We start from the raw sequence: 10871 nt of genomic DNA on the forward strand, positions 1-10871 counted from the left end.
AAGAAGAAACATAGTTTTGAAGGACTAGGCATGACGAAAGCGGCACTGTTGTGAAGCATAGGGCCCAAATCTGAAAGAAGCTAACCATGCTTGGATCTGAAGAAAAAGAGCATGGTAGTATCATCGGCGAGAAAAGGCTTGAAGGAATGGGGGAAAGCGAAGCCGGTTCGGAAGAGAGGCACGCGAAAAAGCGGCAGCGTTAGGCTGAGCGTCGGAGGGCGAGGCGCATCGGGCTGACCGATGAAGGTGAGGAGGGTGTGATGCGGCGGCGTCGGCCGACGAGAAATTCAGTGATGAGTTTTGAACGTATATTGAAAGTTACGATAAGATTAAAAATAATCGTACATAGTGTGAATGAATTTAAATACTAATCCTAATTTTTCAAATTTTAAAATTTAAAATTAAATAATTAATTAATCATCTAATTTTTTATTATAATTTTTTTTAATACATTGTACACATTATACACATGGTACACAACTAGTTTTAGTTCCCAATACTTTCTCTAATATAAAACATTGAACTGGTAACAAAGGACCCAACCCATACCATTTACAAAACCAAAAGCCCCATAACAATATTTTGTACACATTGCTTTATTACTGGTTCCAGGGTTGGGTCTTGTTCGTACTCGCACCGGCATCCCAAGCAATTTCTGGTTTTTCGATTCTGTACGAGGAGAGGATATGGTTAAGCCAAAACAACAGAGGAAGATATCCCACAAGAAACAACACCACCCGCAAGTAACCGCCATCACCTTCCTCAACTTCTATAAATTTTTTGATTCTTCGTTCTTCTTTCGTGCGTTTGCTGCATCAACCTTAACTACAAGTTATGCACATTAATCAATTTGTTTTTGGATTTTCTTTTTGTTAATTTATTATTATTATTATTATTATTATTATTATTATTTGTTTTCCTTATTCGTTTTGGGTTTAGTTTAGCGGTGAGTTGCACTGTTGCTTAAAGTGACTAGCTTATGAAACTTGTGCTTCCTAGAGTGTGTGTAAGTGTACTGAATAATTTTTTAGATTTTAGAGTACTTGTAATCAGTGGTTATCTATGTTCTATTTTTTGTAATATAATTAGATAAGATTAGATGAAATTCACATAAAGATGCTGAGATGACATCTATATTCACTTATGATAGTTGGCCACTGATATAGGGGTGCATTTGTTTCTGATTTTCAAAATAGTGATTTTACAACTTGAATTTTTTTTAATAAATTTGTAAGAATGTTGAAAACTGATTTTAGTTAGAAGCTACCCTGTTTAGCTTTTACCAAAATCCAAAAAGAAGGAAAAAGCTCAAAAACTGATTTTTATTTTTTTTACATTCTGGTTATTTTCTAAATTTATACAAATATGTGAAAAAGTTTTGTCAGAGAAAGTTAAAACAAGCACATCCATAGTGTCAAGTTTGTATTTGTCAAGATGTGTCAAATCTTTCGGTGCTTAATGACTTTCGAAGGTTAAGCATACGATGTTATGATGAGAATGTTTGTGCGCGCGCGCATGGATGCTTTGTTCTTTTGATTAAGTAACCTCCTCAATTAACTTGTTTAAGTAAATAATCCAATTATGATTTCATAATGCTTCTAAGAATCAATGTGCTGCCATTTTTTTTTAACAGAATAAGAAGCCCGGGAAACCAGCTGATACTTCACAATTTCGGAGTCAGTTGGATGCACTGGGCCTGCGCATTGTTGACATAACAGCAGATGGTAATTGTTTCTTCAGGTCAGCCTTCTTAGTTGATTTTATCTGTGATTCTCTTATATTAAAGAAAAAGTTATTATTAGTTTTCTAATTTTGCGCATCATATGGTTTTAAGCACGTTATTGACTAAGGAATGTGAGCTTAATAGGATGAACTAATTAGATGTTAAAAATTATATAAGAGTATTTTAGTAAAAAATCTTTATAAATAAGCCTTGATTTTGAGTTTCTTTGCTCTTCTGCATATCTCTTAAAGTGAGAAATCAAATAAACTGGAGATGGTACTAGTACAGAAAATAATATAATACCACCCTCATTGTTCTTATGCTAAATCTGAGGTTAGGTTAAGCCTATGAGATTTTGGCATTATCTGCTCTAGTGCTCTTAGCTTTATTGAATTCCACAATGCTTGAAGGGTATCATCACTGGGGCAATTCTTTCCCTTGAGCTAGTTCTTTGGGTGAAATTACACGAAAATGTTAAGATGGTATCATTATTTATATTGGACTACTTGGAGAAGCACAGTTCTGTGAACTACTTCAAAATATATAACCCTGCGTTTGTGGGTGCTTTAGTTCATCCCCCATTGGCTATGCACGAAAAGGGCTTAGAGAGCTTTTATCATTATAAAGGTGATCTTTCTCCCTTGAGTTGACTTTTGGGTGGGAATAAGGCCCACAGTTCTAAGAAGATCCTTCCCAGTTACCAACCCCTACTTGGAAAGCCCCTTCCACTTCTTTTTGTTTGTTGATAGGTAGTCTAGTGGCAATTGGTGTTTGCAATCAGATGAATCAATTATGTCCGAGTATATTATTAGTTTTAACCTTTTCACTCTTCTATTCTTGTGCAGAGCCCTTGCTGATCAGTTGGAAGGTAATGAAGAGGGACATCAAAAGTATCGCAGCATGGTGGTGAAACACATAATGGTATGGTGTTTTTGGAAACACTTTTTCTTTGGGTAAAGTATTAAATTGGTCCTCTACGTTTGGGTGTAATTCTGTTTTGGTCCTTAAGATTTAAAGTGTCCTATTTGAATCAAAAAAAGTTTCATTTAGCCTCAATATAATCCCACCGTAAGGTCAAAGTTAAATAATTAACGAAATGTCCTACATGACAGCAGTACAAGAACAAGGTCGATAATCTGGAGAACAAGTACAAGCTCTAAAGACACAATCAACCATGGATGCATCAATACATTTATTTATCATTCTCCTTAGTTCTATAGAAATATTTCATTTAAATTGTAAGAAAAATGATAAATAAATATATTGATGTATCTACGATTGATTTTGTGTCTCTGGAGTTTGTACTTATTCTCCAAATTATCGACCTTGTTCTTGTACTGCTGTCATGTAGGACATGTTGTTAATTATTTAACTTTGACCTCACAGTGAGACTACATTGAAGCTAAATGAAACTTTTTTGGATTTAGATAGGATACTTTAAACCTTAAGGACCAAAACAGGATTACGCCCAAACGTAAGGGACCAATTTAGTACTTTACCCCTTTTTCTTTTTATATCCTTCGTGTAATTCTTTAACATCATTAATCTGAGCTTCAAGTTTATGCACTTATGCAACGATTTTTATCCACGTGGAACATGCAATTGTTTCTTACAAAAGGGGAAGGGCTTATCAGCTAATCTGTACACACTAGTAATATCAATTTAGAAAATTGGTAGGAGTATTTGAAAGATTATGGAATCAGAACCTGTTGTAGAAACATGTCAATGAACACACTGCATACGATGGTATTAGAGAGAAAGTTGTTCTAGGCTTGTAGCATCTGTTGTAGAAAAGTGTTTAGACTCTATCCTTAAGTGGCTTAATTTGTTTGAATAAGGCTTGTAAAAGCTCCAGTAAGGATCATAGATCTGATGGAGTTTCTTTATTAATCTTTTCACTTTTTGATCATTTGATCCTTTTCGCATATCATTCCTTGGGATAATGCTTGATTATTGTTCTTGTTGATTATTACGATTGCTTATTTCCCACACAGAATTTGTCAATTTGTTTTCCATCAATCTTATAGTTTATGTTTGTGACTTTACATAAATATTAAGGTTATTAGCTTTATCAGATTCTTGCAAACTGAGTGACATCTTGTATATATATTTGTGTGTGTATGTCTGTTAGTTTGTCTTTTAGTTTGTACATTGAAACCCTTTAACATAATCTCATTTTGAAGCTGTATTTAACAGGACAATCGGGAAATGTTTGAGCCCTTTATTGAAGATGAAGTCCCCTTTGATGAATATTGCCAGACGATGGAAAATGATGGTACATGGGCTGGACATATGGAATTGCAGGCAGCTTCTCTTGTGTTACATAGTAATATATGCATTCACCGGGTAAGTAATATCGTTGTAAACTAAATAATTGTTTCATTATCTTTGTATTCTAATGTTGTGAACTTGGAATGAAGTTGGTAATTGGTTGGATTTTTCATACCTTTACCTCGATGAAGACTGGGGACTACTTTCAATTATATTTACTTTTATTTTGGTTAGATTATATTTCTAACCCTTACCGCAATTATATTTTGGTAAGAAAGGTAATGTAACCAAAATAATCCAACTAATTACTAGTTATATATTTTCACATTAGATTATATTTTGGTTAGAAAGGTAATATAGTCTTTACCTTAATTATATGTTTTCACATTAGATTATATTTCTTCCTTTACACCTTTCTTATATTTTCATGTGTCTAAACTAGACTTAATTCTGTAAAGATTGAAAACACCAATTTCTGCAGATGGTCTAGACTTCACTTATTGAAATTCTCATCCTTAGTGGTTGTTGTATGCAGAACATGTCACCTCGTTGGTACGTAAGAAATTTTGATGATTGTCGAGCTCGTATGATCCATTTGTAAGTACTATAGAGTTTGTGGTTATCTTTTGAACTTATACTGTCTTGTCTTTATTGCTGGATACTAAGAGCATTATAATAATCTTTTTGGTGTGCTAAATCTATGACGTAGACAAGCAATAAATTCTTCATATCCTCAATTTGCTTCCAGCATCTTCATTTCATGATTTGAGACAAATGCTTCTGGTGTTTGATTAGTATCTCCAAGACATTAGAATCGTGTGTGTATGCATGGTGGGTGTTGCAATGGGTTTGGATCCTTTTATGTATTAGTTTGTTTTTATAGATCTTATTGATATGTAGCTGGAGTATTTAGTAACTAATGATTTCATATTAAGTAGATCATGTCATTTATTGTTATGGGAAGAATGCCTCTTGCGACATTGTCCTGTGCACTATATATACATATTTGCCATGTAATTAAAATTTAAATTGTGCCTATTGCTTCTATAGGAACTAGTTCAAAATAATTTTGTTGTCTTTCTTCATGAACATTGATGATTTTATTCTATATGATTGTTTTTCCAGGTCTTATCATGATGGGGAGCATTATAATAGTGTGAGGTTGAAGGATGATCCTTGTGATGGGCCTGCAAGGTCAATTGTAATTAAGGTTCTTATTGGAATTCTGTTACCTGACTCTCAAATTAATATTAATAGTAGCTATTGCCTGATTAATTCTAGTTTGTTTAAGGCTGATGCTGATCTTTCAGCGACATCACATCAAGCAAAAGTTACGGCTAACAAAGCCCATGCGCAAGCTGGCAGGGAATCATTTCAGCCAGGTTCTATAAAGTTGGTTATGGCTGGAAGCGGATGCGAAAACACTGAAAGAGTGGAACAGGTGAGATAGCATGTTTGTATGCTCCATGTATGACATAAATAATTAGAACTGGCAATGGGTAGAGTAGGATAGGGTTTAGATTCCACCCGAACCCTACCCGCGGGCTTAAAATTTTTCTAAAATTCAACCCTACCCTACCTGAATGGGTTGGGTCGGGTTGGATATCTGCGGATAGGGTTAATGTTGCCAGCCCTTAATAATATGTTGGTTCAGCCTGATCTCTTTCAAGTTGTTATCTTCCCTGGAAAATTACTATTTGGCATATATTTAGGGTATGTCTTCCTTGTACCAGATTCTAGAGCAGGTAAACGGAGACATCGATGCTGCAATAGAGTTCCTAATTGCAGAACAAGGAGAAGAAGAGTGGTCTACAAAGTGTGATTCCTCTCCTATTCAGGCTGATGCCTATGGTAATGCCTAGTCCATGCGCTTCACCTTTTCTATAACCGCTTCACCTTTTCTATAACCGAGGACAAACGTACAAATTTTCCCGTTTAGATTTTTCTTTTATCTCTAAAACTTATGCTGGTAGAGTTAATGCATCTTTGTGTTTATTCATTGCTATTTAGTTTAAACAGTTCAATTAGTAGAAAAGAACAACACTTTTGACTTTGTGCTAATTCTTGCCCCAAATTCAAAACATATACAGGTCATGATAAAAATGAGAATAGTGAACAACAAAAAGAAAATATAGTAGAGAACAGCATAAATGCTGAATCAAGTAAAAGCTCCAGGAAGACCAATGAACGTAGCACATGTCAACAAAACGACACGGTATTCTTTGTCTACTTTCTCTGTCAGTGTGTCTGCATGCGCTGTGCTTGTGTCTCTTATTCTTTGATCTCTTTTGACAATCTTGTTGCCACTTCTTTCTGAATGTTAACAGCAGAAGATTTCTAGAAACAAAATGTGCCCATGTGGTTCAAAAAAGAAATACAAAGCTTGTTGTGGAACAACCTTGGCTAGACAATCTGCACGGTTTGTGGTGTATGTATCTTTTTTTCTCCCTTTTCTTGTGCTCCTGTTTCTGTTTCAAAATTTCGATCATGTCTGCAGTGTGCTTAGAAATTTTTATTTAGGGTGCTCATGTGATGTTCCTTGAATTTAAATTTGTTGATATGGTTTTTGATTTTTTACTGCTATAAGAATGCGATCAACATGAGTTATGCATAGCAGATGAGTATAATGTGGTACAAAAACTTCAATTGTTGTCTCAGTAACCAAGCAGCCGAATCAAGAAGGAGCAAAAGAGACAGCAAGCAGGGAAAGAAAGGGGTTTCGTCAAAAGCGGATGTGTCTGGTGACTATGATTCGGTGACACCCGACATGGGCGCACTTTGTATTTGAGTTCATTATAAATGTAAGACTCGTATTGTGGAATACACCACCTCTTCATTGCTTCAAGATAATGGTTCGCGAGTTCTTGTCCGCTCCAGATGTGGCTAATTTCTTGTTCCCCCCGAGGATTAAAAACTACATCAGGTAAGTGAGCTTTTCATTGTATGCTATGCTGATTTACACTGAGAACTCTGCCATTTATGTTACGAGTTCTGGTATAATGTGTTCTCTAAAGAGTTACTTGAAAAGTTCTCTCTCTCTTTTTTTTTTTTTTTTTATAAAAAAAAGAAGGGGAAGGGGGGGGGGGAGGGAATATCTTTTTAAATGATCATTTTAAGTAATATATGTAGTATAACTATTGATATTAAATTTTCCGAAATTTGGTTAGCTTGATTATCAAGTTAATAGTCACATTTATAAAATTCATCATGCATACAGAGTTATTTGACGACATAAGCTAATTTAATTTAGGCTTGTTTAGTAAAACTTACTTTTCGCAGATAGCTTATCAAAATTGACTTTTGAAAAAATAGCTTTTTAAAAGTTGTAGCATCTGTTTTTTGCAAATCAAATGTAAAATGGTTTTTAGTAACAACAACACTTTGTCCCACTAGGTGGAGTCGGTGGTTTTCAGTAAACACAAATAACAACAATTGTATTTGGTGAATTTAAAATAACTATAATACACATAAATAGAGGGCAATTTTTATCGTCAATGGAATTTGACATCAATTTAATTAAAGATAAATCTAAATTATTAATATATGATATTATATTAGATTTTTTAATTTTTATAAATATAAGTTACTTTTGACTGCCCTTAACTTTCCTAAGCTACAAATACAAACAAATGATATGTTTGATTTATAAAGCACAAAACGAGATGCTTATGTTTCTGCAAAACACAAACACCACTCCAACCTCTGGTGTAATCAGATCCCTCGTTTATGATTATTATTATTATTATTATTATTATTATTATTATTATTATTATTATGGTACTTTCTGTACTGAGAGTTTGAACGCGTACTTTATAAACTTTTACTAGTAGGGTTTACTCTGAAGTCACTCCAGATTATGAGAATTGAGAAACAATGTTTGTACTTGTCACTGCTTTTGTATACTTTCTTTTCATGTTATAAAAGACAAATTTTTACCTTTACTTTTTTATCAATTACTTTTTAACACAAAAATTTGATAATATACAAAAGAGCTGTACTGTGTACACAAAGGTGGTCCATATAATATTTTTTATTAAATATTAGCAACACAAAATATATAGTTTTCATGACGTGTAATTTTTTCTTTTCCTTTTGTAAATAGGTTTCCTTTTGACAGAGGCTAGTTTTGGACAGAAGGATGGACAATAGGTGGAATATTGTTATAAAAGCATTATTTTCTTATAATGGAACAACATGGAATCAATTTTTATATTGTAATATCTTGTGTGAGAATCAGTTTGGCCTAAAATATAAGGGTAACAAAAATGATCGAAATGATTTATACTAATAAAGTTACAAAATTGTTGGAAGACAACGAAAATCTGTCTAAAATTACTATATTTTGTATTTATTAATTACTGCTGTAATAAATAGGTAACATTAAATGTAATAAATATATCATTATAAATATTATATATATGAAATTATAAATATTAAATTAAATATGATAATTTAAATTATTGTCTTTTTAATATCATTGTAAAGTTAATAGCTCAGGCTGAGAAGGGTTCTTTCTGTTGTGATAAGGTTGATTATGTGAATGAATTTAATAAGGTTGAAAATATAACATTTTGTATGTGTATAAATGGGAGGTTAAGCCTCTATTAATAATAGACAATAGTAATAATAAAATTACTCTCTTATTCTTCTTATATTTTTTCTCCTTTTTTTTTTACAAATAAGTTGTTACATATATTAGTAAATATATATATATAAACCATCTTTATTATATTGAGATAATTATATTAATGAATATTAATATTGAAGTTATCTGTTTACGCTTCTTTATTTTATATCTATTTTCTCTATCTTATTTATTTATTGGGTAAAGTATACTTTTTGTCCCTAAAGTTTGATAAAAATTTTAAAAATATCCTTAAGTTTTATTTTGTTTCAATTTTGTCCCAAAAGTTTTCGATTTGCATCAAATATACCTTTGGCGGCTAATTTTTCAAAAAATTTAAGACCAATTCAATAATAATTTCATAAGAACAACCCTCAACACAAGCAAATCAAGCATAATTTTCATGCATTATTGTTAGATTGGTCTTAAATTTTTTGAAAATTTAGCTGTCAGGGGTATATTTGATGAAAATAAAAAACTTCTGGGACAAAATTGAAACAAAATAAAACTTAAGGGTATTTTTGAAACTTTTGCCAAACTTCAGGGATAAAAAGTATACTTTACCCTTATTTATTTTACAACACGTTATCAGTATGAGATTCTGACCAAAATTTTAGCAAGACTCAGGTAATAAATTTTTATTATGTCAAAGTTCTCTCATCTTGAATTAATGAATCTTAGAGATACCATTAAGGTTAAAAATAATGCATCCTAGAAGGATAAAGCCAAAGTCATGATCTTCCTTCGTCGTCATCTTGACGAAGGATTGAAAAATGAATATCTCACATTAAAAGATCCTGCAGATCTGTGAAAAAACTGAGGAAATGTATAATCATCAAAAGACAGTGATACTTTCTCAAGCTTGATATGAATAGACGCACTTGCGTCTACAGGATTTTAAATCCATAAGTGAATATAATTCAGCAATGTTTCGAATCACCTCACGAATGAAATTATGTGGGGAAAAGATAACTGATAATGATATGTTAGAGAAAATTTTTTCGACTTTTCATGCCTCGAATGTGCTCCTGCAGCAGCAGTATCGAGAAAAAGGATTTAAAAAATATTTCGAGTTAATTTCTTGCCTTCTTGTTGCTGAACGCAACAATGAGTTGCTTTTAAAAAATATGAAACGCGTCCAGCTGGCGCCGACCCATTTCCTGAAGCAAATGCGGTAAATCATAATCCCAGAAAAGGTAAATTGCAAAGTTATGGCAATAAGAAAAATTATGGAAGGAAGAAAAATTATGTTCACAAGAAAGGATTTCACTAGAAGTGGAATAAAGAAAGAAACAATGGGCAAAATAAATCAACAGAGGATAAATATTTTTGTTGTGGTGGAAAGGGCCATTAGTCGCGTACCTGTCGTACCTTAAGGCCCCTAGTCGATCTTTATTAGGGGTGTAATCGGTTCGGTTTGGTTTGGTTTTGGACCGAAAATCAACCGAACCGACCTGATCGATTCTACAATGAGACCAACCATTCGGTTGACTGCTGTTTGAACAACCGAATTGAACCGAACCAACAACGGTTTGGTTCGGTCGGTTTTTCGGTTTTTTAATTCCTAATAATCAGAATTTAAATTACTATAAAATGAACTTTAAAACCGTCAATAAACTAGAATAACAAGAGTATATTACATCCCAATTCAATACAAATTCAACTTAATTAAACATAAAACAAATACAATTAAAAATGTCTAGTAAAACAACAAAAATAAACACACTTTAAACCGAAACAATCACTTTAAAATAAATGAAAGCCAAACAGCCACCATGCTTAATATGAATCCACACCAGACTCATCATCATCTTCTCCGGTTGGTGCAATTTCTACCAAAATAAAATAAAAAATCAATATGAATTATAAACATAAACATAATATAGATTATGAATTATAAATATAAACCATAAAAGGAACTACAAATTTCTTTTTTTGCATACCTAATTCAAGTTTTTCAAACTCTTCAATAAGCTCCTCAAAATCAGTTGTCATTGGAGAAGCACGAAGCCAATTTTGTGTGCAGGCACAACAAATTATAAAATATATTATACAAATTTATATGCAGCTAGATATTATATGGATTAAAACATATTATAATGCAGCCACAACAAATTATAAAACAAGATTACAAGATAACAAATTAACGGCACACATAAATATGCAGCCATAATGAAGAAAATAATACTTATGACTTGTTGATCCTTGATGCAATTTTCTAACAAAAATAAAAGAAAAAAGATATAAAAAGAA

The 10871-nt window shown here is 32.5% G+C and overlaps 1 protein-coding gene across 3 annotated transcripts; it reads left to right on the forward strand.

Annotated features, from left to right (window-relative positions):
• The first annotated feature begins 528 nt into the window (after positions 1–528).
• On the forward strand, positions 529–8326 carry LOC107626974 (SEC-C motif-containing protein / OTU-like cysteine protease family protein). Of its 3 annotated transcripts, none has more exons than XM_016329870.3 (12): positions 529–743; positions 1634–1740; positions 2569–2644; positions 3920–4069; positions 4530–4591; positions 5120–5204; positions 5286–5435; positions 5728–5845; positions 6085–6209; positions 6322–6422; positions 6653–6917; positions 8097–8326. In XM_016329870.3, exons 1-11 carry the CDS (start codon positions 687–689, stop codon positions 6780–6782), a joined length of 1161 nt encoding a protein of 386 aa, XP_016185356.1. In that variant the 5' UTR covers positions 529–686; the 3' UTR covers positions 6783–6917; positions 8097–8326. The 3 variants fall into 3 exon arrangements, with proteins under 3 accessions (XP_016185356.1, XP_088357346.1, XP_088357347.1); XM_088501220.1 differs by having other exon boundaries at positions 548–743; positions 6325–6422; XM_088501221.1 differs by lacking the exon at positions 529–743 and having other exon boundaries at positions 1707–1724.
• Positions 8327–10871: the final 2545 nt, after the last annotated feature.

This window comes from Arachis ipaensis, chromosome B1 (assembly GCF_059453495.1).
Source record: "Arachis ipaensis isolate K30076 ecotype BB chromosome B1, ASM5945349v1, whole genome shotgun sequence".
Classification (NCBI taxonomy): domain Eukaryota; kingdom Viridiplantae; phylum Streptophyta; class Magnoliopsida; order Fabales; family Fabaceae; genus Arachis; species Arachis ipaensis.